General features: G+C 43.5%; 1 protein-coding gene across 2 annotated transcripts; it reads right to left on the reverse strand.

The window, feature by feature from the left end:
- On the reverse strand, window positions 1-24,696 carry klhdc2 (kelch domain containing 2). 2 transcript variants are annotated; one of them, XM_056295982.1, is made up of 14 exons: window positions 24,668-24,696; window positions 23,258-23,521; window positions 23,067-23,146; window positions 22,821-22,938; window positions 22,563-22,675; window positions 22,167-22,251; window positions 21,834-21,917; window positions 21,465-21,545; window positions 21,046-21,104; window positions 20,556-20,665; window positions 20,336-20,408; window positions 3,947-4,034; window positions 3,113-3,165; window positions 1-2,994 (listed from the first exon to the last, which is right to left on the reverse strand). In XM_056295982.1, exons 2-14 carry the CDS (start codon window positions 23,513-23,515, stop codon window positions 2,871-2,873), a joined length of 1,326 nt encoding a protein of 441 aa, XP_056151957.1. In that variant the 5' UTR covers window positions 23,516-23,521; window positions 24,668-24,696; the 3' UTR covers window positions 1-2,870. The 2 variants fall into 2 exon arrangements, with proteins under 2 accessions (XP_056151957.1, XP_056151959.1); XM_056295984.1 differs by having other exon boundaries at window positions 24,652-24,674.
- Window positions 24,697-26,417: the final 1,721 nt, after the last annotated feature.

Raw genomic sequence — 26,417 nt, forward strand, 5'->3', positions numbered from 1 at the left:
ATCTCATCCAACTCATCACCAGGTGGGTGATCAGTTGACAGCTCTGCTCCTCTCTTCACCCGATTGTCCAAAACATACGGCCGCAGATCTGATGATACGACCACAAAGTCTATCATCGATCTTCGGCCTAAGGTGTTCTGGTACCAAGTACACTTATGAACTACCTTATGTTCAAACATGGTGTGTTATTGCCAATCCATGACTTGCACAGAAGTCCAATAACAAGGCACTGCTCAGGTTCCGATAGGGGAGGCCGTTCCTCCCAATCACACCCCTCCAGGTTTCGCCAACGTTGCCCACGTGAGCGTTGAAGTCCCCCAGCAGAACTATAGAGTCCTGAGGTGAAGCCCTATCCAGGACACCACCCAGAGACTCCAAGAAGACTGGATACTCCGAATTGCTATTCGGTGCATAAGCACACACAACAGTCAGAGCCTTTCCCCCAGTGACTCGCAGTCGTATAGAGGCAACCCTCTCATTCCCCGGGGAGAACTCCAACATGGCGGCGCTCAACTGGGGATTTGCGAGTGGTGCATACACACACACACCGCCGTCAGAGCCTTTCCCCCAGTGACTCACAGTTGTATACAGGCAACCCTCTCATTCCCTGGGGAGAACTCCAACATGGCGGCACTCAACCGGGGACTTGTGAGTATCCCCACACCCGCCCGGCGCCTGTCACCTTGGCCAACTCCGGAAAAGTAATGAGTCCAGCTCCTCTCCAGGTGTTTGGTACCAGAGCCCATGCTATGTGTGGAGGTGAGCCCAACTATATCTAGTTGGTACTGCTCCACCTCCCGCACCAGCTCAGGCTCCTTCCATGCCGGAGAGGTGACAATCCACGTCCCGAGGACTTGAGCATACTTACTGCAATCGAGATCAAGCCCAAATTCAACAACCAGACTCATGTCTACCTAACACCTCCAACATCGCAACAATGCCTCCATTGTTAGCCATTAGAAAAAGAACATTTAATTTTGTAAGCATCCATCCATCCATCATCCAAACTGCTTATCCTGTTCTCAGGGTCGCGGGAGCCTATCCCAGCAGTCATTGGGCGGCAGGTGGGGATTTTATTATTTTGTATGCAATACTAAGAAAAATCTTGATTTTAATAATAAAAATTTAAATGTTTCCCCACTACAACTGAGTTAAATCTGGGAAACGTAAAGGCGACTTATTTGTAAAGTAGTTTTAGGCCCACTTAATTTAGCTACCACTGTTAACAAAATTTTAGTTTTCAACATCTCAACAAGTAACAAATGGCTATATGCACTGTTGGTGAGGTTAAAGGAAGATTTTTTTTTTTTTTTTTTTTACAACCTGGGTCTTATTTTTGTAGATTTTACTCACTTGCTTCATTTTGGAGATCGCCATAAGATGCCATTGCAGTGCTTGTCTCACACACAATTCAAGGTATCGTTTAAATTCTTTTTTCAGAGACTAGATTGTCACAAATTTATCCAAATATTACTGACAGCTGTGACAACCATCATGTCCTTTCTAAAGCTAGAGAAGGTTAAATAGTGAAAGCTAATTCTGTTAAGTTATATAATAAGTGGCAATCTTTTTGAAATCAACTGACATAATAACTGATATGCGCGATGGCATTAGGGTTGGGTATCGTTTGGATTTTAACAATTCTGATTCCGATTCTTAACAAGTCTCGATTCCAGTTCTTTGAGAGGCGGACTCAAAACAGGTCACACGCTTCGCTTCTTTCACAGAAAAAAATTTTATTTAAAAAAAACTTTATACAAGCCGTTCTGTTTTAAGAACGGATCCTTCATGTGAATGTCTCAATTCTTATATTTACATTTACAACAACTGTCTTCATACATGAAGATGAAGAAATAAAGACACAGTCACACCCTGATCCAGACTACCAGCTATTAAACTCCTTAAATTATAAACAGTTCTTGTTTAGAAAAATTAGCATATCTGCCTTCTCAGGCTGTATATGCGAGCATTCAGCACAGCAAAAACATTTCAATATTTGCAGTCTCGCTATTGCGAATAAGACGAACGTTATTAATTTTCACCTACCCGATTGCGACGAGATGGAGACCGGCCTAACATGTCAAACACGGTACACTGTGTAGGTGAAGGTGTTTGGCCATATATGTTGTGCATCCTCCCTTGCACAAAATAATTTTGTCACAGGCATTGCACTGTGCCAGCCGTTCATTTTTCAAGGCAAAATTAAACCACACTTTTGACTGCCGCTTGCTCTGGCGGAAACTACGGAAGCTGCGTGCCACCACCACGGAAACTGAAACTAACTTTGGCGCAAGTGAAATTTAGGAACCAATAGGCAGAATCGAAATTTGACTTTCTTAATGATTCCTTTGGAATCCGAATTTTGGATCTGGTTCATGCCCAACCCTAGATGGCATAAACTACAAAAATAAGACCCAGGTTTCAAAAGGAAAAAAAAAACAAAAAACTCAGAATCATCCTTTAAAAAGCTGAACTATCCCCTTTGACCCCCAGGATTACCAACAAGTTGTATTAGCTCATTACAGAAAAGGGGGGGTTGGCTACAGCACATACAAAGCTAAGACAAGGCAGAGCCTCGCCTACTCTACTCCACCAAAAGCTCTACTTTAGAGGTGCTAATTTGATTGTTAACACCTGCTTCAGAGATCATCTTGGGAAACTTTGTATGGCAGTCCAAATCCACATCCTATTCTGCCATGGCAGTCAAACTGTTGTGCATGCATTGAGGTGCACACAAAAATGGCACTCTGAAAATGACTGCCTTCCTATAGCGCAACAATAATACTGTCTCAGTGAACAGTTTCTCTCCCTTTCATACATAGATAATCATCATATCTTCCTTTGGATAAGTATGATGGCCACCTCCTGAACTAGGAGCCCAGTGTGTTGATGTGGCCTGTTCTTTGCTGAAGGCTATGCAGAAGGTGCTTGGGCAAGTAGCCCCAGGAACTAGCCAGACGCTCCCTATGCTGAAGAACTGCTTCCATACAGTAGCTGATGAGTGAAGACAGACAGACACATCATTAGGTGGAACTATCATACACAGGCTTCTGAGCAGATTATTACATAAAAGCCACATTTAAGCACTGCGTTCACCTCTGCACATACTCACCGAACTAGTGATTTGGGCTGGACGTTGAAAACTAATAACTCATTACTGTGTGCCTATTGGAAGAAAGGAGTGTTACTGAAGGAACCTTGGCAAAAAATGAAATCAAACTGTGGGATACATATTGAACAAAATAGTTGTTTGAGGGGAAAACCAAGTATCTTTTATGCTAAGTCCTATTTTCCTGTTATGAGTCAACCTGGGCAGTGGACAGCAGAATCATTTGAATTGATTCAGTATAAAGTAAGCTTGCATCAGCTGATTGCGGCACATCAAAATACAATGTAATCCTTCAGGGCAACAGCACTCCCCAATTAAAGTCCAGTGAAAGAGCTTTTTGGCACCAACAGACTTGTAAGTTTTTTTAAGTTGTCTGAAAACACTTCATTATGAAAAGTCAATCCCAGTACAGTCAGTCAGTGCCATGATGGACCTTTTTAACATTTTCTAACGCATCCACTGTTGTTTTCCTGCAACAACTCACTCAAGACCCAGACTTCCACTGCAGGTCAGAAATGGATTGATATCTTGATATAATTCCATTAATGATATTGTGGCTAAGACTCTTTAGACTCCTCTCATACCATTCAAAACCCATTGGTACCAAACACAAGCTTTTTTAGATGATGTTATTGGGTGAGCACTACTGCCCGAAAGGATTAAATTGCAGCTTGTTGGGCAGCATCGGCCGACACAAGCTTGCTCAATATTGAATCAATTCAAAATATTCTGTTACCCATTGCCCAGTTTGACTTGTAACAATAGGAAAATAGGACTTAGGTTACAAAACACTGGCATTTCCCTTTAAGAAAAGATGAGACTTGAAAATAAACTCACAGCTATCTGATGAGATAACAAATTGTTTGCACAACCTCCAAACACAAACACTTCCCCATCTGGACCAGAGCATGCTGTATGCCACAGCCTGAAAGAAAACAAACAAGTGATCAATATAAGCACAAGTCTATACATATTCTATTAACAGTCCACACAATGTGATGTGATACTTCTTAATCCTTGCAGAGAAATATTTCACTTTCCTCCTCCAAGGAGATCGAGCACATGCTCAGTTATACTACTACTAATAATCATTACATTTATATAGCACTTTTCTAGACACCCAAAGCACTTCACATTGAAGGGGATAACTCACTTCAACGATCACCAATGTGTAGCACCCACCTGGGTGATGTAGGACAGCCATTTTGCGCCACAATGCTCACCACACATCAGTTTGAGGTGGAGAGGGAGGACTCATTGAACCAATGACAAGGGGGGATGATTAGGTGGCCAGATGGAGTGAGCCGGTTTGAGAATTTTGCCAGGAAACCGGGGAACCCCCTATTCTGCGATAAGCAGGGGCGTCAATTGGGTATGGCAAGGTATGGCAGCTGCCATACCTTGGCTGCCTGGTCAGTGTGACATAATATATTTCAATTACACATTTCTCAGTGTTTTAAATGATCCTATTACTGTAACAAAATCATTCATTGCACAAAGTAGAATAAGATCGAGTGAATCGGCACCTCACTCAGCTCAACTCCTGTCTTTCGGTCGTCACTGACTCAATAGTGAGAGGAGCTGTCTCTCTCTCTCTCTCTCTCTCTCTCTCTCTCTGCGCGTGTATCATTTGTGTTGCTAACTGACGCGGGCGCCAGAAACAGAGAGGAAGAAGAGCGTGTGTACTGTGTAGCTAGCTAATAACTGCAGCATACACAATGGATGACTGAAATTAAACGAAAACTCTCAAAGGGAGAGCTTCTTAAAATCCCAAATGTGTCAGGCAATGTTTCGTTATGGAAACAGAATGACCTCGTTGTGACAACAGTAATAGTCTAACTTGTTTTAACTGTTGCCTTGATCAAATTCAGTTGGCAAAGATGATTTGTTCAATAATCAGGTCAATAATCCAATCTTTGCCAAATGAACATGGCTGAACAGTTCACAAATCATCTTCGCCAACTGAACTTGATCAAGGCAACTGTAATGAATGAAAGATGTTATTATTTTGAAGGTCCTGTCACTTGTTTAACTTGACCTACTCACGGGCGTACGTGCAGTGCGTGTGACGTAGACAGGAAGTTAGACGCGCATGTTATGAAGGTTGTATGTTGAACGAACGCTCGTAAAAGCTACACAGTTAAGAACCTACGAAGTCGGCTCATTCTTGAATTATTCTTATGTCAGTAAGATAAGGCGTCTACGGACATTACATGGTGTCAGAATAGTCTGTGTATCTGAACACGAGCGGTCATGCCGAAGTTTAATCCGCCGAGTGAATTCAAGTTTGACTGCCCCGTTGAATGGCCGGAGTGGAAACAACGGTTTTCGCGCTTCAGGCTCGCGACAAAGCTGGATAAAGACGACGGGGAGATTCAAGTGAGTTCGCTGATTTATGCAATGGGAAGTGAGGCTGAAAAGATATTCAGCTCGTTTGACTTCGCGGCGGAGGACGATAAAGTGGACTATGATATCGTACTGAAAAAGTTCGACGACTACTTTATTCCCCGCCGTAACATCATACATGAGAGGGCGTGCTTCTATCAACGTAGCCAGCAGCCAGGAGAAACAGCGGAGATGTACATCCGGACATTGTATGAGCTGTCTGAACACTGTGAGTTTGGGGACAAGAGGGATGAACATATCAGAGATCGTCTGGTAGTGGGCATAAAAGATAAGGTGCTCTCCCGTCAGTTCCAGCTCACAGCGGACCTTACTCTGGTGAAAGTCATTGAACAAGTGCGCCAGGTGGAGGCAATAACAAAGCAGCTCAGCCTCCAAGCTAACCAACCAGAGGCCCAGCTGGCCAAAGTCAATGTTGTCCGACGGCGGGATGGACACCAAAAGAAAAAGGGCGGACAGCGTCATGGTGGCAGCAGACCTGCAACCAACAAAGTAGATGAATGCGGGAGGTGCGGCAAGACGCAGCACATCGATGAGCGGAAGTGTCCTGCAACGAACAGTAAGTGCAACAAGTGTCATAAAAAGGGACATTGGGAGCGTGTATGTCACTCTAAAGCGGTGAGAGAAGTCACTGAAGAGGTTAAACAGCTGTACTTTCTGGGAGAAGTTGGCAAAGAGAGCAGTCAGGAAGATTGGACTGTTAGTTTAACAATAAGTGATGTACCAATAACCTTTAAAATTGACACGGGGGCTGACGCTACTGTTATCAACCAAGGGACATTTAAAAAGCTGAAGCCAAACATAAAACTGGGACCTCCTGACACATGCTTCATAAGCCCAGGTGAAAACATCAGCTGCATAGGACAGTTTCAAGCCACAACCAACTACAAGGAGAAACAATACTCCTTTCCAGTGTATGTGATCAAAGGGAGAGGCAGCTGTCTGCTGAGTCGTCCAGAGGCAGTGGAGATGGGTCTAGTGAAGCGGATGAATGAGGTCAGTGGAGTTTTCGGCTCAAGTGGACTGCTGAAAACAGACCCAGTGAAAATAGCTCTGGTGGAGGGTGCCCAGCCATACGCGGTGCATACAGCCAGACGGATACCGCTGCCACTTGTACCACTGGTTAAGAAAGAACCGCAGCGCATGGAAAATGAGGGCATTATTGAAAAAGTGACTCAGCCCACAGAATGGTGTGCCGCTATGGTGCCAGTGCTGAAACCGAACAAGAAAGAGGTTCGCTGCTGCGCTGACCTCAGGAGGCTGAATCGAGCGGTGAAACGTGAGAAATACGTGCTGCCCACTATGGAGGAAATAATGCCAAGGCTCGCAGGGTCAAAGTTCTTCACAACGTTGAATGCAGCAAGTGGGTTTTACCAGATCCCCTTGCATGAAGACAGCAGGGGGCTCACCACTTTCATCACCCCATTTGGGAGGTATGCTTTCTGCCGCCTTCCATTTGGTATAACGAGTGCTCCAGAGATTTTCCAGAGAAAGATGGCGGAAACTCTGACCGGGCTAGAGGGCACAGAGGTGTAGATAGATGACATCCTTATACATGGAGAGACTGAGGAAATCCATGACCGGCACCTAGCAGAGGTGCTGGGGTCATTGAAACAGCAGGTCTCAAACTGAACCAAGCGAAATGCAAGTTCAAACAGAAACAAGTCCGCTTCCTTGGTCACGTCATCGACGAGGCAGGCATCAGACCTGACCCGGACAAAGTGGCCGGAATAGAGAACTTTCCTCAGCCCCAGAACGTGACGGAACTCAAGAGGTTCCTCGGGATGGTGAACTATTTGGCAAAATACGTCCCAGAGCTGTCCACTGTAGGTCAGACGCTTTATGGACTGCTTAAAGCAACGACAGAGTGGCTGTGGGGACCTGCACATAACACAGCATTCCAAGACCTTAAAGCAGCACTCGCTACCGCCCCGGTACTCACCTTTTATGACGTCACTAAGGCTACGGTGGTGTCAGCAGATGCCAGCAGCTATGGGCTGGGGGGCGTTCTGCTCCAGCAGCATGGGGAACACTGGAAGCCCGTGGCCTACTGCTCCCGACGGCTGAGTGACACAGAGACAAGGTATGCACAGATCGAGAAAGAGTGCTTAGCCAGCGTCTGGGCATGTGAAAGGTTCGAGAAGTACTTGTTTGGGCTTGACAATTTCAGACTTGTCACCGATCATAAACCACTAGTGCCTCTCATGAACAGCAAAGACTTGGATAATGTGCCCATTAGGTGCCAGAGACTGTTAATGAGGCTGATGCGTTTCAATGCAGTGGCTGAATACGCACCAAGCAAAACGTTAGCTGTGGCTGATGCACTCTCCAGAGGCCCAGAGCAGCGCTACGGAGATGGTGCTTCTCATGATGATGTTGCGGCACACATCGATGCCATCGTGTGCCAGGTGCCTGCCACACCTCAAAGGATGCAGGAGATAAAACAGAGCACGGATGGGGATCTGCAGCTTCAGACAGTGTTGGGCTTCATCAGACACGGCTGGCCTGAGTATGTCTATAAAGTGCCGGAGACAGTCAGAGACTTTTATCAGGTGAGAGGGGAGTTATCTGCGGTAGATGGTTTAGTCATCAGAGGCAGTCGTATCGTCATTCCCACAGAGATGAGGGAGGTGATCTTAGAGAGAATACACGACGGGCACCAGGGGATAGTTAAGTGCAGAGAGAGTGCTAGCCAATCAGTGTGGTGGCCCAAAATGACGGAGCACATTACAACAAAGATACAGCAATGTCAATTCTGCAGAGAACACAAGAACACACAGAGAAAAGAGCCTTTAATGTCAAGTGGGCTCCCATCCAGACCATGGCAGAAAGTTGGCATAGACCTGTGTGAGTACAAAAAGCAAAACTACTTGATAGTGTCTGACTATTATTCCAGGTTTTTGGAGATCCTAAATCTACCAACAACTACTAGCAGTCAGGTTGTAGCTAGGCTGAAGGCTACATTTGCACGTTTTGGTATCCCTGAAATTGTAGTTAGCGATAATGGGCCACAGCTAGTTTCAGAAGAGATGAGGAGGTTCAGTGAGGATTATGATTTCATCCATGTGACTTCAAGCCCACACTACCCCCAGAGTAATGGACAGGCAGAGAGGGCTGTTCAGATAGCCAAAAGCATATTAAGACAGGAAGACCCTCTCCTCGCCCTGTTGACATACAGAGCTACACCCTCTTCTTCCACTGGAGCCAGTCCAGCGGAATTGCTCATGGGTAGGAGAATCAGAACCACCTTACCCACATTGCAGCATAACCTGAAACCGGCCTGGCCTAAAGAGGAACTGATCAAAACCGCTGACTCTGCAGCCAAATCGAGGCAGGCTTTCTACTTCAACCGCAGGAACGGCGTGCAGACACTGCGCCCACTGAACTCGGGTGACGCAGTACTCACCAAACTTGATGGACAGAAAACATGGACAATGCCAGCAGTTGTTCACAGTCAGACCTCCACTCCCAGATCCTACATAGTGGAGACAGCTCAAGGTGAACATTACAGAAGGAACAGGCGCCACCTGTTGGCCACACCCAAAACACTCACCTTTGTCAGCAGGGATCCTGACCGTGTCACTCCAGGGGAGAGTGGAAACACGGATGAGTCCCGAGCAGCAGAAATGCCAACTTCCACACCATATGTTACTCGCTCTGGCAGGGTGAGCAAGCCAGCAATCTGGCTGGATTTGTGAGGCGTATGGAGTACTGTGGGAGATTTTTTTTAATTTTTTTGTGAAAAGGGGGGTGATATACAGGTTGGAATTAAAATATAAATATTTCAGTTGAGTTATGGACTCTTTAAAGCTTACACCCCAGGCCTGTCAGTAAAATGTTGGACACTGTAAATCAAAGATGTTTGATGTCTTTGCTCTTTCTGTTTTACAGTTGCTGAAAGAAAGAAAATGGTATTATTTTATTTGTCAAATAAAGCTACGGTTAAAGTCAGGAGTTGCTAAACTGGAGTTAAAATTGTTGGCAGTAAATGTTGAGAAATGTTTAGAAAATCATCTTAGAGGGGGAGATGTAATGAATGAAAGATGTTATTATTTTGAAGGTCCTGTCACTTGTTTAACTTGACCTACTCACGGGTGTACGTGCAGTGCGTGTGACGTATACAGGAAGTTAGATGCGCATGTTATGAAGGTTGTATGTTGAATGAACGCTAGTAAAAGCTACACAGTTAAGAACCTACGAAGTCGGCTCATTCTTGAATTATTCTTATGTCAGTAAGATAAGGCGTCTACGGACATTACAGCAACAGTTGAAACAAGTTAGACTATCACTGTTGTCACAACGAGGTCATTCTGTTTCCATAACGAAGCATTGCCCGACTCATTTGGGATTTTAAGAAGCTCTCCCTTTGAGAGTTTTCGTTTAATTTCAGTCATCCATTGCATATGCTACAGTTATTAGCTAGCTACACAGTACACACGCTCTTCTTCCTGTTTCTGGCGCCCGCGTCAGTTAGCAACACACGTGACACACGCGCAGAGAGTGGAAGAGAGAGAGAGAGAGAGTGGGAGAGAGAGAGACAGCTCCTCTCACTATTGAGTCAGTGACGACCGAAAGAAAAGAGTTGAGCCGAGTGAGGTGCCGATTCACTTGATTGTATTCAACTTTGTGCAATGAATGATTTTGCTACAGTAATACGATCATTTAAAACATGAGAAATGTGCAATTGAAATATATTATTTCACTCTGACCAGGCAGCCAAGGCATGGCAGCTGCCATACCCAACTGACGCCCCTGGATTTGCACTCTGACCTGACATCCATCTGGGAGAGGGGGGAGTGTCTCCTGCCTAGAACATTTTTGCTGGCGTTGTTGAAATGACGTGTCTCAAGTCCTAGATGATGCACTTGATGTGTTGGCAAATCGTTTTACTCTTATGCCCTCAGCTATATGCCTCTACATAGCCTAGACAGCGAGCTAAACAAATGGCTCTAGTAAGTACTCAGGAGACCGTGTTGAGTTCTTCAGAGCTTTTAGTGAGAAACCATATTTTGTAAAACTGTAACGGACAGAGAAAAAAAGATATTTTGACAGACTATTCTGTGTAGACATACATGAACCACACATCAAATCATTACATTCATCTCTTCACCAATATAAGCCATTTTCTTAATAACAGGTAAGTCATAGATGTAACGCTAAAATAATTCTGCTACGCGCGCGGCTAACATCTAATGACATTCTAGGTTGCGGTAAGTTAGCAATCAGTTAGCTCATGCTATCCGAACATGTACATGCAGTATAAAAGGATGAAACGCGATTCATTTATCGACATAAAGCTAGAATATATAATAAAACTTCATTCACTAGCAGTGAATTTACAGATTATCCCGTGTCATGGGCAGTAGACGAAGGAAAAGACAGACGCACGTAACACCACCCGCCCACTCTGTATGCTCGAACTAATGGCTACCAAAACACAATTTACTTGTAATGTACGTTTTTCTACCACTAGGTGGGAGTCTTGACCACATAACTGGGAATAACCTCAGCTTCGTGACACCAATAGAGCATTAAAGCAATCATTTGCTAAATCTATTTTAACTCTATCAATAAACGAACTAACGAACATGAAAATATGAGGGCCAGAATATATATTATGCCTTCGCATTGAATTGCATTGTTTGTTTAAAATGTTCGATAAAGTTAGTTAAAACAGGCCACTTCCAGTTAGTCAGCGCATCACTTCCTGTTAGTCAGAGATGCCGGAAATGCAGGGAAAGCCAGACTTGTTCAGCACGTGGATCCATTCGCACCTGCGTTCAAGGACTGATGACAATGTCATAAGTTGTTGTATTTCATCATTAAACTTGTTTAAGTTATTATATTATGGGTTATTTGATGAAGAATGTGACAATAAGTTAAGATTATAAAACGTCGTATTTACAAGTATGTACAAGCTAGCTCATGCCTTTGCTAGGCTAATTCAGTACAGTTCTAAGTTCGTAAAAAACAACACAAGACTTATCTGTGAATGTTCTCATTCATCCAGGTCATGGTTATCCAAAGGAACTGAATCAAGTGCAACTGGACTTGGTATATATCCGTGAAGACGTTTCGCCTCTCATTCAAGAGGCTTCATCAGTTCGTGCCTTTCTGACTAGACCAAGCTAGTCTGACTGGCTGGTGATGAAACTCAGATATTTATCCTCTTTGGAGTCGTTATCAGAGCTATTGATGTCTATGGCTCTTTGTGTTCCGATGTTTAGCAACGCCCGTCATTATCAGAGGTATTGATATGCGTGGCTCTTTGTGATCCGATGTTTAGCAGCGACGGTCGTTGGGGGTGTTAGTTTCAACTTCGTTAGTGCTCCATTCAGTGGTCATGAGTCGTTGGAGCCATTAGTGACCGACTGTTGTTCTTGGAGGCTAAGCTTCTTGAGTCTCCTGGGTAGAGATGAAAGGACGGCATTGTAAGTGGGAGATAGTTGGTGTCGCAGACCTCCTCCTCTGTTGAGGGATGGTTTTTCCAGTTTCGCATAGATGGCTTCCTTCACCCCTCTTTCAAACCATCTATCTTCCCTGTCTAAAATGTGTACGTTGCTGTCCCCGAAGGAGTATGTCTTCTCCTCTAGGTGTAGATAAACTGCTGAGTCTTGTCCTGAGGAGTTTAGCCTTCTGTGTTGGGCCATCCGTTTGTGTAGTGGTTATTTGGTTTCTCCTATGTATAGGTCAGTGCAATCCTCATTGCATTGTACAGCATACACCAGACTGCTTTTTTGGGTGTGTGGTACACGGTCTTTGGGATGAACCAGTCTTTGTCGGAGTGTGTTGCTGGGTTTGAAGTATACTGGGATGCAGTGTTTGTTAAAAATTCTCCTGAGTTTCTCAGAGACCCCAGAAACATACAGGATGACTATGTTATTCCTTCTGTTCCTTTTCTCCTCATCGCTCACCCGGTTGGTCTTTTTGGAACGTGTTGCAGTTTTCACAAAGGTCCAACTGGGGTAGCCACAGGTTTTTAAAGCTCCCCTCAGGTGTTTGTGTTCTTCCCTTTGGGCCTGAGTGCTGCTGGGCACATTGTCAGCTCTGTGTTGCAGAGTTCTGATGACACCCAGTTTGTGTTCCAGAGGGTGGTGTGAGTCGAAAAGTAGATATTGGTCTGTGTGTGTAGGTTTCCTGTAAACCCAAATGTGGAGGCTCCTGTCTTCCCCAATGTGGATGTCACAGTCCAAGAAGGGCAAACTGTTGTTCTTTACGTCTTCCCTTGTGAACTTAATGTTCTTGTCCACTGAGTCGATGTGTTTGGACTCTGGGTTAGTTTGCTTTTCTTTTTATTGTCCTGCAGTTTTCAGTCCACGTCATTGTGAAGGAGTTACCAGTAAACGTTTGTTCAACTACTACAACGACTCTTTTCATCATCTTGAGTGGAGTTTAGCTTTGTGTTTAGTCTGTGGTTCTTACGCCCTCATGAGAACACAAAAGTGGAAAGACAGAAAGAGATCAGTATCTGCAAGTTTCAACATGACTTCCAAAAGTGTAAATCAGCAACCTCAAGGTCATCAGCCTCTTCATCCAGCACAGCAGGACATGCCCGGGCTAAGGCCGAGGCAGCTAAGATAAGTATGCATCACAGCAACTAAGGCTGAAGCTTGAATCAGCTAATAAGGATTTGGAGGTAAGCGCTACAGAAGCAGAAAAAAAGAAAAGAGATGATGAAGCACAGCTTGAAAAAACTAGAATAGACGCAGAACTAGACGTGTTACAGCTACGATGTGAAGCAGAAGCAACAGCAGTGGAAGCACGGATTTTGGAAATTGCGGAAGGTTTGGAAGTAATAGGCGAAGTTGCAGCAATAGAGTCTGAAAGTAAAATCGAATGCACAAGTGAATATGTCCGTTCACAAAACGCCCTGAAACAGTGTGCTTGCTTCCCACACTCACCTGTTACGGGCCCATTCCCGTAGGAAACCGAATGAGAGCGTCATATCCCAGCGGTCACCTGCAGGAGACATCGCACAGCCATCATTAGGTAACCTTAAAACAGAATTTGAGGAGTCTGTAGTGGTGTAGCGGTCTAAGCATCGGCTTTGTGTCGATGCAGTTGCCCACTGGGGACCGGTGTTTGCGCCTCGGTCTCGTCCGATCCGACTATGGCCAGACTCGATGAAACAGCGATAATTGGCAATGCTGTCTTCGGGAGGGGGGCGGAGTCGGCTTGTGTTCGTCACATGAATGCGTCTGTTTGTGTCGCAAAAAGCAGTGGTTCGGCCTGGATTCGCCTTGTCAGGAAAGTGCCGGCTGGAGAGATGCAGTTGGCGAACGCATGCAGTACGAGGGTGGGTGTTTGAATTAAAATAGGGATTGATTGGCCACTAAATTGGGACAAAAAGGGAAAAATCAGAAATAAATTTATTAAAAAAAAACAGAATTTGAAGCAGCCAATGATGTATTCTTACTTTAACCAACAAAAAAACAAGCCAAGACAAAGAACCTATTGCCAGAATCCAATCCCAATGAAAACTTTCAACCATACACTCCTGAACATATGAATGTTCACGCTCAGCCCTATATCCCGAAGCAAGCTTCTCCAGCCATCCCAACACCTGTAGTAGAACCTCTCCCACAGTACCTCGCCAGACGAGATCTCACAAACTCAGGCCTGTACCAATTTGACGACAAGCCCGAAAACTACCGCATATGGTATGCCTCATTCACCAATACAATCAGCGGCATTAATTTGAGTGCAACCCAGCAACTCGACTTCATGACAAAGTGGCTTGGCAAGGAGTCATGCGAATACGTAAAACGCATACGCTCAGTGTATGTGAGCAATCCCACCGAGGCGCTGCACAAAACATGGGAACGTCTCCGCGTCAGTTCTGTGCTGCCCCAGAGATTATGGAGGAGTCGCCTTTTCAGCGGTTGGAGAGTTTCCCAAAGCTCACCAACAGAGACTACGTCAAGCTCCGTGAGCTTGGCAATTTCCTGACCGAGATCCTCAGTGCCAAAGAAGATGGCTATCTCACGGGCCTTTCGTATTTGGATACCTCACCAATCACAGGAAAACTGCCTTTTGGGCTTCAAGAGAAATGGCTGTCAGCTGGCTCGAGATACAAAGAGGAGAACAATGGCAGGTTCCCTCCCTTTGAATACTTATGCAGATTCGTGTGCTACGAAGCCAAAAAGCGGAACAACCCCAGCTTCATGCACCAAGGGAGCACTGCAACCTCTACCAAACCAGAGACTCGCCTCAAAGAAATTCAACATTGACAGAACTTTCTCAGTACACAAAACAGACGTTTCCACAACAAGAATCACCAAACCAACCAATTATGACCCGACGAAGACCTGCCCTGTGCATGAGAAACCGCACTCACTCCAGGACTGTTGAGTATTCAGAAACAAACCAACTGAAGAGAGAAAAGCTCTCCTAGGGGAGAAAGGAATATGCTTCAGATGCTGTGCTTCCACCTCACATCTTGCCAAGGATTGCAAGTCATCAGTGAAGTGCCTCGAATTCGATCACACCTACCATGTCACAGCAATGCATCCTGGTCCGTCACCTCAAGCCCCAAAGGCTCCTTCGCGATCACAAGAGAACGGCGGGGAGGGAGAAGTGGATGCTAACCCAGCTGTTAGCTCAAGCTGCACAGAGGTTTGCGGCTTGGAACAATGGAGCCGCTCCTGCGCAAAGTTCTGCCTCACAAAGGTATATCTAAAGGATGCTGGGCACAAGGCTGTCAATGCCTATGTGATAATGGATGACCAGAGCAATCGCTCACTAGCCACAATAGAGTTCTTCGACCTCTTTGGTGTGGAAAGCAAACCATCTCCATATTGGCTGAGAACCTGTGCTGGTTCGGTAGAAATGTCGGGGAGATGCGCCGAAGGATTCCAAGTCGAATCTTTAGATGGCAAGGTGGTCATTTCTCTCCCACCACTCATTAGGTGTAGCGAGATCCTGAATAATCGTTCAGAGATTCCAACAACAAGTGCCGTGCTACACCAACCCCATCTCCAGCATATAGCCAAACACCTCCCTGAACTAGATCCGAATACAGATATTCTGCTGCTTCTCGGGAGAGACATTTTGAAAGTGCACAAGGACAGACAGCAGGTTAACGGGCCGCTCAATGCTCCCTTCGCACAACGCCTAGACCTTGGCTGGGAATTAGTGGGAGAAGTGTGCCTGGGAAATGTTCTTAAGCCGATGAGCAACAGCTTCAAGACCAATGTGCTGGAAGGCAGTCATCCTTCAATGTTTCAACCTTGCACAAGCTACATGCATGTCAAGGGAATGCAGGATAGCTTCAACCGAGCAGCCAAAGCAACAGAGGAAACACTGGGGAAAACGGTGTTCAATAGAACGGAACATGACAACAGACTTGCTCTGTCGATCAAGGATAAGATCTTCCTGGACAGGATGGATGCTATAATCTACAGGAACGATGAGAATAGTTGGGTTGCCCCCTCCCTTTCAGGGAACCCCGCCAGCATCTTCCCACCAACAGAGAGCAGGCCGTCAGCAGGTTTACATCTCTGCAGAGAGTACTGAAAAGAAAACCAGATATGCAAGAACAGTACTTTGCATTCATGGGTAAGATCTTCCAAAATGGACATGCCGAGGTGGCACCACCGCTGAAGGATGGCGGAGAATGCTGGTATCATCCTACGTTCGGAGTATACGATCCTCAGAAGCCCAACCAGATCAGGGTTTTAGTGCTCAGTACCGTGGTGTCTCCCTCAATGATGTGTTGCTAACTGGCCCGGATTTGAATAACACCCTAATTGGAGTTCCTCTCCACTTCCTGAAAGAGAAGGTAGCAGTGTTAGCGGACATCCAACAGATGTTCCACTGTTTCGAAGTGAGCGGAGTCTCACCACCCCTTGGCGACTTCTCAGAGAAGGATCTGTACACAAAACAGTGGAGACAAGTCCAAACTCTCGCAAATCAATTTTGGACATGTAGGCGACGAGAGTACCTACCTTGTTTACAACGCAGATAGAAATGGACAGCACTTCGGAGAAAGCCACAAGTCGGAGATGTGGTCCTGCTCAGAGATGAGCAAGTCGTACACAACTCTTCGCCTATGGCTCAGATCACTGCCATGTTCCTTGGGAAAGACGGACACATCAGAAAGGTCGAGCTAAAACCGCCGACCAAGGTATCATAAAGACATTTCTCAGACCAATTGGGGAAGTTGTCTTACTTCTCCCAGAAGACAAGTAAAAAGCCTGATTCAAACTCCTTGTTTACTAGGTGTAGTGACCTCACTGAGGTCAGACAGGGAGTGTGATGTCTACAAGACATAAGTTGTATTTTTGTAATGTTTTTTTGTAATGATTTACTATACCTTCGTATTGAATTGCAGTTTGTTTAAAATGTTCGATAAAGTTAGTTCAAATAGGCCACTTCCTGTTAGTCAGCACATCACTTCCTGTTAGTCAGAGATACCGGAAATGCAGGGAAAGCCACACTTGTTGTTCAGCAGGTGGATCCATTCGCATCTACACTCAAGGACTGATGATTCAATGTCGTAAGTTGTTGTATGTCATCATTTACATGTTAAAGCTAATATATTAAGGGTTATTTGATGAAGAATGTAACAATAAGTTAAGATTATAAACCGTTGTGTTTACAAGCATGTACAAGCTTGCTCACGCCTTTGCTAGGCTAATTCAGTACAGTTCTAAGTTTGTAAAAAACAACACAAGATTTAGTTTGCTTTTCTGTATTTTTGCTTTTCTGTATTTTTATTATCCTGCAGTTTTCACTCCATGTCATTGTGAAGGAGTTACCAGTAAACGTTTCTTCAACTACTACGACTCTTTTCTTCATCTTGAGTGGAATTTAGCTTTGTGTTTAGTCTGCGGTTCTTACGCCCTCACGAGAACACTAAACCACGCCTCGAAAACACATGCACGCGCTGGACACACCAGCTGATTGAAGCGAAAGCATTTCACCTGAGACAAGCATCATTCTGAGCGGAGCCGAATTAGCTGTACCGAAAGGATGTCACACACGTAAGAGAAAACTAAGTTTATTATTATAATGAACATAAACAACGAACATGTCTATTCTTAGCAATCACGACTGGCTCGCTAGGTAGCTAGCGGGCAGCTTTGTGTTAGCAACCGGCCTTTGTGTATGCGCAACTGTTATGCGCATAACAAACGCGAGTGTCATTGAGGGTTTGATAGACAACTCGCTCGTTCCAATCATTTGACTTGGTCGTTTGTTTGATTGCACTTTGTTGTTTAGCTCCTGCCCCTTACAGGAATGACGGATTTTTTTCATTTCGGTGTCAAACTTCAGGGATAGACGCTAATATTTTTAAGTACTGGCCCCATGGGCCACCAAGCCCCTAAATTTGGTGGCCAAAGTACATTTTTGGTGGCCCAAATGTAAAAACACAGAAAAGGCAATTTAACACAACACTGTGACACATCAACAAACGAAAAGACATCAACAAAATGAAACTATATAACTATTTATTTAAATTGAAAACTCAAATTAATTTGTAAACATACATACATACATACATACATACATACATACATACATAGTCTGTCTCTTAGTTCAGTCTCTTTTTCGCACCCCCCCTCCATGCCTCTGCCTCATACATGCTCATTCTCGCTCCCTCCATCCCTGCCTCCCTCCTTCCCAGCATTGTGCCTGTCAGTCATGTCTACAATAAAAACATTACAAAAAGCAGTAGAAAACCTATAACATATACTTCTAACTGTAGCCAAAATTATCAAAATACACGGGCAGAATTAATGTTTTTTTTATAATTATTTAAATTGAAAACTCAAGTTTTTGTAAACATATGGTACATATATTCTCTCACAGTCTCAGTTCAGTCTTTTTCGCATCCCTCTGCCTCATACACTCTCTCGCTTGCTTGCTCCCTCCCTCCCAGCATTGTCCCAGTGTCAGTCATGTGTGCAATAAAAACATTACAAAAAGCAGTAGAACCGAAATATAGCGGGCTTGGTACAGCTTCTCCAGCGTTGGTTCCCAGATGTCACTGTAGATGTGGGGAATGAATCTACAGCAGTAAAGTTGCCAACAACAACATTAACGCCATTAACTATGAGCAACTAGCTGCAATACAAACAGAAAATATGCTACACGAGCTAGCCAACAATAGCCTACTGCTGATGAAGAGTAGCTAACATTACATTATTTGTCCAATAAATTTAGGTAGCTGCTCTACTTAGTAACATTAGCACTACGTTAATTTGCAGCATATAAACCTAACCAGCTAGCTAGCTAACTAGATCAGAATTAAACCAACCCACCTTGCTATGGCTTTGTCGTTGGCATATCCATGCACCATGTCCACGCCGTTCTTGATATGGAGTTCGATAAGCCCAGGGAAAGCACTGAATGCGATTTCGTTACGTACGGACAAGGCTCAGCGTTTTTATTTTTCAAAGCCACCAAGCAAGTGAATTTCGCCACAAGAGGACACTGTTACATAACCTCATACGAAAAGGAACAACTTTTAGATCCATGGAAACATAAAATCCGGTTGAAAATCAGTTTAAACCAATCTGCTCCTTTTAAAAAAAATCTGGGTATTTTTTGGTGAAAGTCGGTAAAAAACAAAAACGCTGAGCCTTGCGTACAGAATAGCAACGATGTTGATAATTTTAATCATGTTCTCCCGTTATCCACTCTCCATTTGACGTATTTGTCTCCCCATGGGTGTATTTTCAGGCGATGTAGCTGCAAGGTGTGCAGCTGTGCACCTTAAGTGTTGTCCACTTTTTTCATGAATTGTGATGTGGTATTTCCTGAAGGCATTGTTTCTGATGAAAAATGAGCTAGACTTCTCAGCTTGTTGAGGAAACTGGCGGCACACCGCAGTACATTACGTCCTTAGATGTGTCATATTCTAGCCACTTAAACTCTTGCTTCCATTCACTCCTAAAATTTTGTTGCTGTTCCGTTTTTTCATAGTCCACCTTTTGTGTTTCTGGTGCTTCTGTAGGGATCGTGTTCGCAGCTTGAGTAACGTTAGGCTTAGTAAACCCTTCAGCAGCCCTGATATATCAGCAGCTAGCTGGTGACGAGTAAAATTAAGTTATTGTTAGCCGTTTTCGTAGAATGTTAAATTAAAAGGCACGAATGAATCGGGATGTTTGTGGAACTGTGACGTTGCGTTTGCGAAGGGCTTTTTAAAAAAAAAAAAATTTAACCTTGACTTGGTGGCTACAGGGGGCCACCTACTGGGGATATATGTTGGCCACAGAGTAACTTTTTATGGCCACGGGCCATGGTTAATGTCGAACCCTAAACGTCTTTATTTTTTTTGAGTACTATCAATTACTTTCGAGATATAATAAGAAATTTAAAAATTTGCCAAAAATCGACAGCTGCCTATAGCTCCTGTAATGACCACAATGAGTCAGGACCTCGGTATGACATCTCATCTGAAGGACAGCATCTTCTACAGCACAGTGTCCCCGTCACTGCACTGGGGCATTGGGATTTGATTTAAAAAAAAATTTTTTTTATTAGGACCAGAGGGAAGACTCCCCCCTCCTGGCCCACCAACAACACTTCCGGCAGCAACTCAAGTTTTCCCGGGAGGTCTCCTATCCAAGTACTAGCCAAGCCCATACCTGCTTAGCTTCTGACATTTGGCAGAGCCAGGGTACATGTTGGTATGGCTGTATGGTGTGGTATGGTATGGTACAATACCAATGGAAATGGCACAGAAAATCGAACGCTTCAGCAAACCACATGTTTGCACCCAGGCCCTGCAGTTGTAGGCTATTGTGCATTCTCACTTTGCTGCCATGCTACTCTCACACCTACACACATACCCATACGATAAGCTGGGAGAATTACCTAGGGCTTGCTGTGTGACTGTGTTTGAATGACGTCCACTCATTCTTACTCACACAGTACAGCCAAGCATCACCTGTGAGACAAAGACAAATTCAACAAAATAAATGGAGGCTAACAAGCAGCAAGAAGCAGGCATTAGCCAGCTGCATCTTAAGGTCATTTCACCATGTGACGTGTGCATGTTGGTGGGTGAAGTATTCCTCCCTAATCTCAGACTCACTCAGTGTCTCTCTCTCTGTGGTGAAGCCTCCAAAGAGGAGGATGTGGTCTGTCGATATAGGAGTAAAGGAATGCCAAGATCGCCCAACTGGACCCTGCTGGGGAACACTCCTACAAGGACAGAGGAGGACAAAAGGGAAGGAGAGGTCATTTGAGGCAGAGAGAGATCAAAGAGTGGTCAGGTTGTTCAAAATGTGATGTTCACAAAGACAATAAGGATGACTGGAAATTAAAGGAAGATACAAATCAGAATTAAGGCGTATTGCGCGCTACAAACAAATCCTGTTAGAAACGTCAGGCAGCATCAAATGGCTTCAAAGTGTTAAATGGGGGCAAAAGCCCCCTTCCCAAGGTCAGATTGGGCCTGACATTTTTTGCAACATTCCAAAGAGGACATGGCGAAGCCAACACCCAATGTAATTTAAAATATGCTGAACCATTGAGACTGTGTGTGAGGTCAGCCAGATATAGACTGACTATGCAGTACCTACATTTCATGCCATACCCATGTGTCCAAGTCAATGCAGTACAAGTCATTCAGTCTGTAGTTCTGTCAAGAAAAAAAGCACAAAAAGAATTGGATATAGTCATATACATGCCGGTCAATGTGTTTGAGATTCATTCATTTACTGGTATAACCACCAAATGCAAAATGCTGTTGAGAGAGATGGGGAGGTTTTTTTTGATGGCCTGAAAGAAGTGACGTAGAACAGACAAGCCTGACATATCTGCAAATAATCGTAAGAATATTCAAATATTGTTCACCGCGCTATCGTTCTACACAACAGTGCATTTACCTATGGCGGTATTTTAAATTTTCTGAAGGGAGTGTTTATGTTACCAGTACCCTTTGTTAAATTCTACAGAAATCCCTCTCAAGATATAATGGTCACATTTTTATTTTCCTTGCCTTATAGCGTCCTCCAAACACGTATCCTCTGTTGCCCACTGTGGCACAGGCATGGGCTGCTCGAGGAGATGGGGGATTTCCCTATAACGGATCAGATAGGCCGACAAAATGACTGACATGAGAATGCAAAATTTGAATTCATTCCTCCAGTTCCACGCTGCTCCACATAAAGATTAAAGATCTTTCTCAAAGAAGATAATCTAATTATGAAAGGACATTACAAGTTTTATTCAAAGAATAAAAGGAACAAAGACAACATTTGTTTGCCAATGGGAAGCAATCAGTGCTTGTCACACAAGCTCTATGCATGCTTGATTGTTTGCTGATGTTCTGAAGGGTAAAGTCAGTTTTGTGTGTGCATGCGCTCACCTTGGTGATGGGCTGGCTCCATGCAGAGGTCTCCAAATCCAGGATATGGATGTGATTGTTCCAGCCTCGTCCAGGACTGTTCCACTGCAACACCAACAGGACAATTATAAAAACCCACAAAATAAATACTGAATCAAAATTCAATTCCCCAAGTCTTTCTGAGAAATGGGAAATCAATTTTTGCCATTTGCTCAAAATGCTACAAAATTACTTTTCTCTCAAATTTGGACTTCAAATCTATCAAAAGGAATAAGAAAGTAAACACTAAGCTAATGATCTCATACTTAAATTCAATGTCTATGTCTAGCATATAATTCATTATTTTTCACAAACCACTAATGAAGACGATTCATCAAATTCAAATGTCCCACGATGAAGATCTTCTGCAGCGTAGCCATAGCCCCCGAAAAATATTAGTCTGTGAATCGAGTAAGATAAGAGATAACGCCTTTGAGATTATAGTTATTTTATTCATGTAACACATACTGATTAGTTGGTGTACTATTCTGTCACTCTCGTATATTATGGTGAAAATAATAAAATATAGCTGAAATAAAGTATATGTGGATGATGCATTGTACATTGTGTCATTCAAAAACTGAATATTTGCATTGTCTCATTAATTATTCTTTTACATTCTCTACATTACCATTTAGTTATGAATTTAATACAAATAAAATACCACTTTGGACATAAGTTTCCAAGAAAAGCTTGTTCTCCACATTTTACTTGTTTTTCTGCACCCAGCAGCCTAGTTTGTCCTTGCAGGTTGGAGCAAGTCCCTTTAAATCACTCATTTCCTCCCAGACTAGGGTGGGAGCTCTTAGGGGTAGACGGTAAATCTGCACAACAAAGCACAGAATTCAAGTGTGAGATGTAGCAGCTTCACATCATTCAACTCAATAATATCATAATATCGAATGATTTACTAGGGATTTTATGACAGGAGATGTTGTAGAATTCATGTAGTAAAAGCACAAAATCTACCCTATTTGTATTTCCTCTGGCGTGATGGCCTCCAAACAGATATAGGACTCCATCAACACACACGCCACAGCTACCAGACATGGAGTTGTGTGGATTACCCCCTGTTATATGATTTGCCCTGTGAAGGAAGACAGATTTCTAATGTCCCATCTTAGCTACAGGTGAGTTTCTTGACTTGTAAGTGTTTGGTTATGTTACTGGTTGCTAAAATCTATGTTGCAGTAATACAATGTAAATGGTTATTACCATACTTGTGTCTCCATGTTATATACCCAGATTTCATTTCTTGGCAAGTACAAGTCTAAGAATCCATGGTTTTGAGCATTCTTTTAGCGGGACAAATAAGAAAGAGAAACATTTTTAGATAATTATGTAATCACTGAGCATATGTATAATGCCTAAATACAATTGGACAGTGAATGGCATAAAATCCTTACCTTGTAGCCACCCCACACATACATCAAATTCCTATCAACCACTGCTATATGACCGCTGCGTTCTGCCGGGGTGTCCAGCTCAAATGACTCAGACGCCTCAGTGTCCAGTAGCTGGTCATCCTCCTCTTCATCTTCCTCCTCCTCATCGTCATTATCAACTATCCAGTCGAATTCTCCATCCTCTTCATCTCTCTCTGACTCATCACCATCCTCCCCTGCTGGAGCAAGATCTCCATGGTTGTCCTCCATATCTGCCATGGCTACCTAAAAAATTAGGGAGCACATCTGTCATACAACTGGGCAATGTATCTATATAATACTGATTTTGACATGGGACTAGATGCCTTCTAGGATTTTGGTTGTCATTTCCTGGTCTTAAAGGCTACATTGCAGTTCAGAGATACAATTCTCAACTTATTAGACTGTTTTAGCTAAGTGAAATGAAAACTGAATGCCTCATCCTGCTTGGTCATCATATCCACATTACCAGTGATAGTTTCTAAGGACTTTCTTGCATGTAAACAACTTATGAAAGCACCAATGATCATCCACAAATCACCTTCACATTATAAGTAGTCAAATCAATATTGTCAATATCACCCAGCCCTTATGTAATTGTCTGACACGATAAGGAGCAGCAAGAGTTCTGATCGATATGCAAATGATTAAGTGACTTTTACACAGTATCGACATTGAACTGTGTATATCGAACCCAAACTGGCTTTCGAACAATACTCAAATATTTTGAAGCTCGTTTCGTGTAAAAAAAAAAAGAAAAAGGGTAAGATTCTCGTTAGCATTACAAACCGTTATCAGTACACAACAAAATTGTGAATTAGGACAATATCCGCATTTCATCCCGATCTTAACACCACTGAAAGACGATAAATGATCACATTAAGTTATCACCCAGCTCTAGAGACGCGTATAGCAGACATTTGCATGCTACCCATTGCTAACTTTGTTGGCACCACCATCTACAGACGTCTCACCGACAGTTTCTACGCTTACCTGGAATCTTTTTAGCCCTCGTCACGTTTGTTACCAACATTATTAGTCTAACACACGTAGAAAATCACATACGACAGCGATAACGGCAATTCCTTGTTTGGTCTCTTTGCGTTTGGTCGACCGGCATCCTGAAAGACGTCGATGTCTTACTTTGCTCTGTGCTAGATTTGAGGACCAGTTACGTTTTAAGGTGCTTGGCCGAGCAGGTAATCACGCGGTGCCCTGTAAACTGCTGTTTGTTTGGAATCATGTCCATAACATGATGTATTTTAACTAAAACGCATTCAACACTGACGTTACACCAGGATTACGTCTAGTAGTAAACTGACCAAAACAATTACGCTATTAAATGTACACTTTGGTCTTGGTTTTGTGCAACGCACCTTTTTTTTGGATTACCTTTCCAAGATGTTTGTTTTCAGCAAATAATTCTTCTTCTTCTTCTTCTGCTGCTGCTCTCGTTTTACTGGTGGGTCGCAACCAACTTTAAGATGCATACCGCCACCTACTGTACGAGAGTGGGTAACATGTCATTTTACCCTACAGGAAAACGGCCTAACAGTTCTAGGATGCAAAAGTTTGTGTCAATGTGTTATGCCTAAAAGCATGACAAGAGAAAACTAGACTCGAGGTGTGAGAAAGGAATCTTTGTCGGGTACGACAAGAATAGCCCAGCCTACATGGTCTATTATCCTGACAATGGGAAAGTGCAGAAGCACAGACTGGTTAAGTCTGTGACAAAAACGATTCCAGAGCAGCAGACACAGACTGACATGATGCCTGATGACGATGACTTCGAGGTGCAGAATAGGGCTAGCAAGACCAGCCAAAATACTGATGTGAGTCCAGGATGTACTCAGAGCAAATACAAAGGTACGGTATGTAGCTAAGGGATGCAGTCAAAAGATGGGTGTAGACTATGAGGAGACATTTTCTCCTACTGCTAACTTGACTAGTATCAGAGTGTTGATGCAAAAAGCAGTGCAGGCAAACCCGATTTTACATCAGATGGATGTCAAAACTGCCTACCTACATGTACCAATAGATCGCGAGATTTTCATGGAACAACCAGGGGGTTACGAGGTGAAATCCAATACAAATTAAAAGTTGGTGTACAAGCAGGAACTGGAACAAAATGTTGCATGAGTATCTGAACGAAAATGAGTTTTTGCAAAATCCAGCTGATCATTGTGTTTACACAAGGGAAACGGAAAATGAGAAAGTGATAATTATAATATGGGTTGATGACTTGATTATTGCTGCCAGTGATGAAAATGCACTGAAGATTGTAAAGGAGATGCTCACAGCAAAATTCAAGATGAAAGACTTGGGTAAATTGAAACATTTTCTTGGTATCGATTTTGACCAGTGTGATAAATGTGTGAAAATGTCACAAATGAGGCATGTGGAAAAAAATGCTAGAAAGGTTTGACATGCAAGATTGTAAACCTAGAGGAACACCCTGTGAACAAAAATTGAACTACACTAATGATGCAGAAATGTTGAGTGATGCCAGAAAATACAAAGAGATAGTAGGTAGCCTAATCTATCTGACTACATGTATGAAACCCGAGCTAAGTTTTGTAGTAAATAAACTGTCACAGTACGTTACTGAGCCAACAGAAGAGCAATGGATTATTGTAAAACATGTACTAAGATATCTGAAAGGCACAATTGACAAAGAGTTGTGTTACAGGAAATGTGACGATGAGAAACTATGGCTACAAGCATACAGATTGGGCGGCTGATGTAACTGACAGATGCAGCACAACTGGTTATTGTATAAGCCTAAATGAAAATGGTCCTTTGGTTTCTTGGAAAACCAAAAAGCAGCCCACTGTTGCACTGTCCACTTGTGAGGCAGAGTATATGGCGTTAGCCGCAACTACACAAAAGTGTATGTACCTAGTGCAACTACTAGAAGGTATTGACAGACGTCAGTAAGCACCACCTAAGGTCTATGAGGATAACCAAAGTGCAATAGCGTTGGCAAAGAATCCTGTAAGCAGACAGAGATGTAAGCACGTTGACATAAAGTATCACTTTGTAAGGTCAACTGTGAATGATGGAAAAATAAGTCTGGAGTATTGCCCAACAGACCAGATGGTAGCAGAGGTGATGACGAAACCCGTAACAAAATTTAAGTCGG

The sequence above is a fragment of the Lampris incognitus genome, chromosome 16, assembly GCF_029633865.1.
Source record: "Lampris incognitus isolate fLamInc1 chromosome 16, fLamInc1.hap2, whole genome shotgun sequence".
Taxonomy (NCBI): domain Eukaryota; kingdom Metazoa; phylum Chordata; class Actinopteri; order Lampriformes; family Lampridae; genus Lampris; species Lampris incognitus.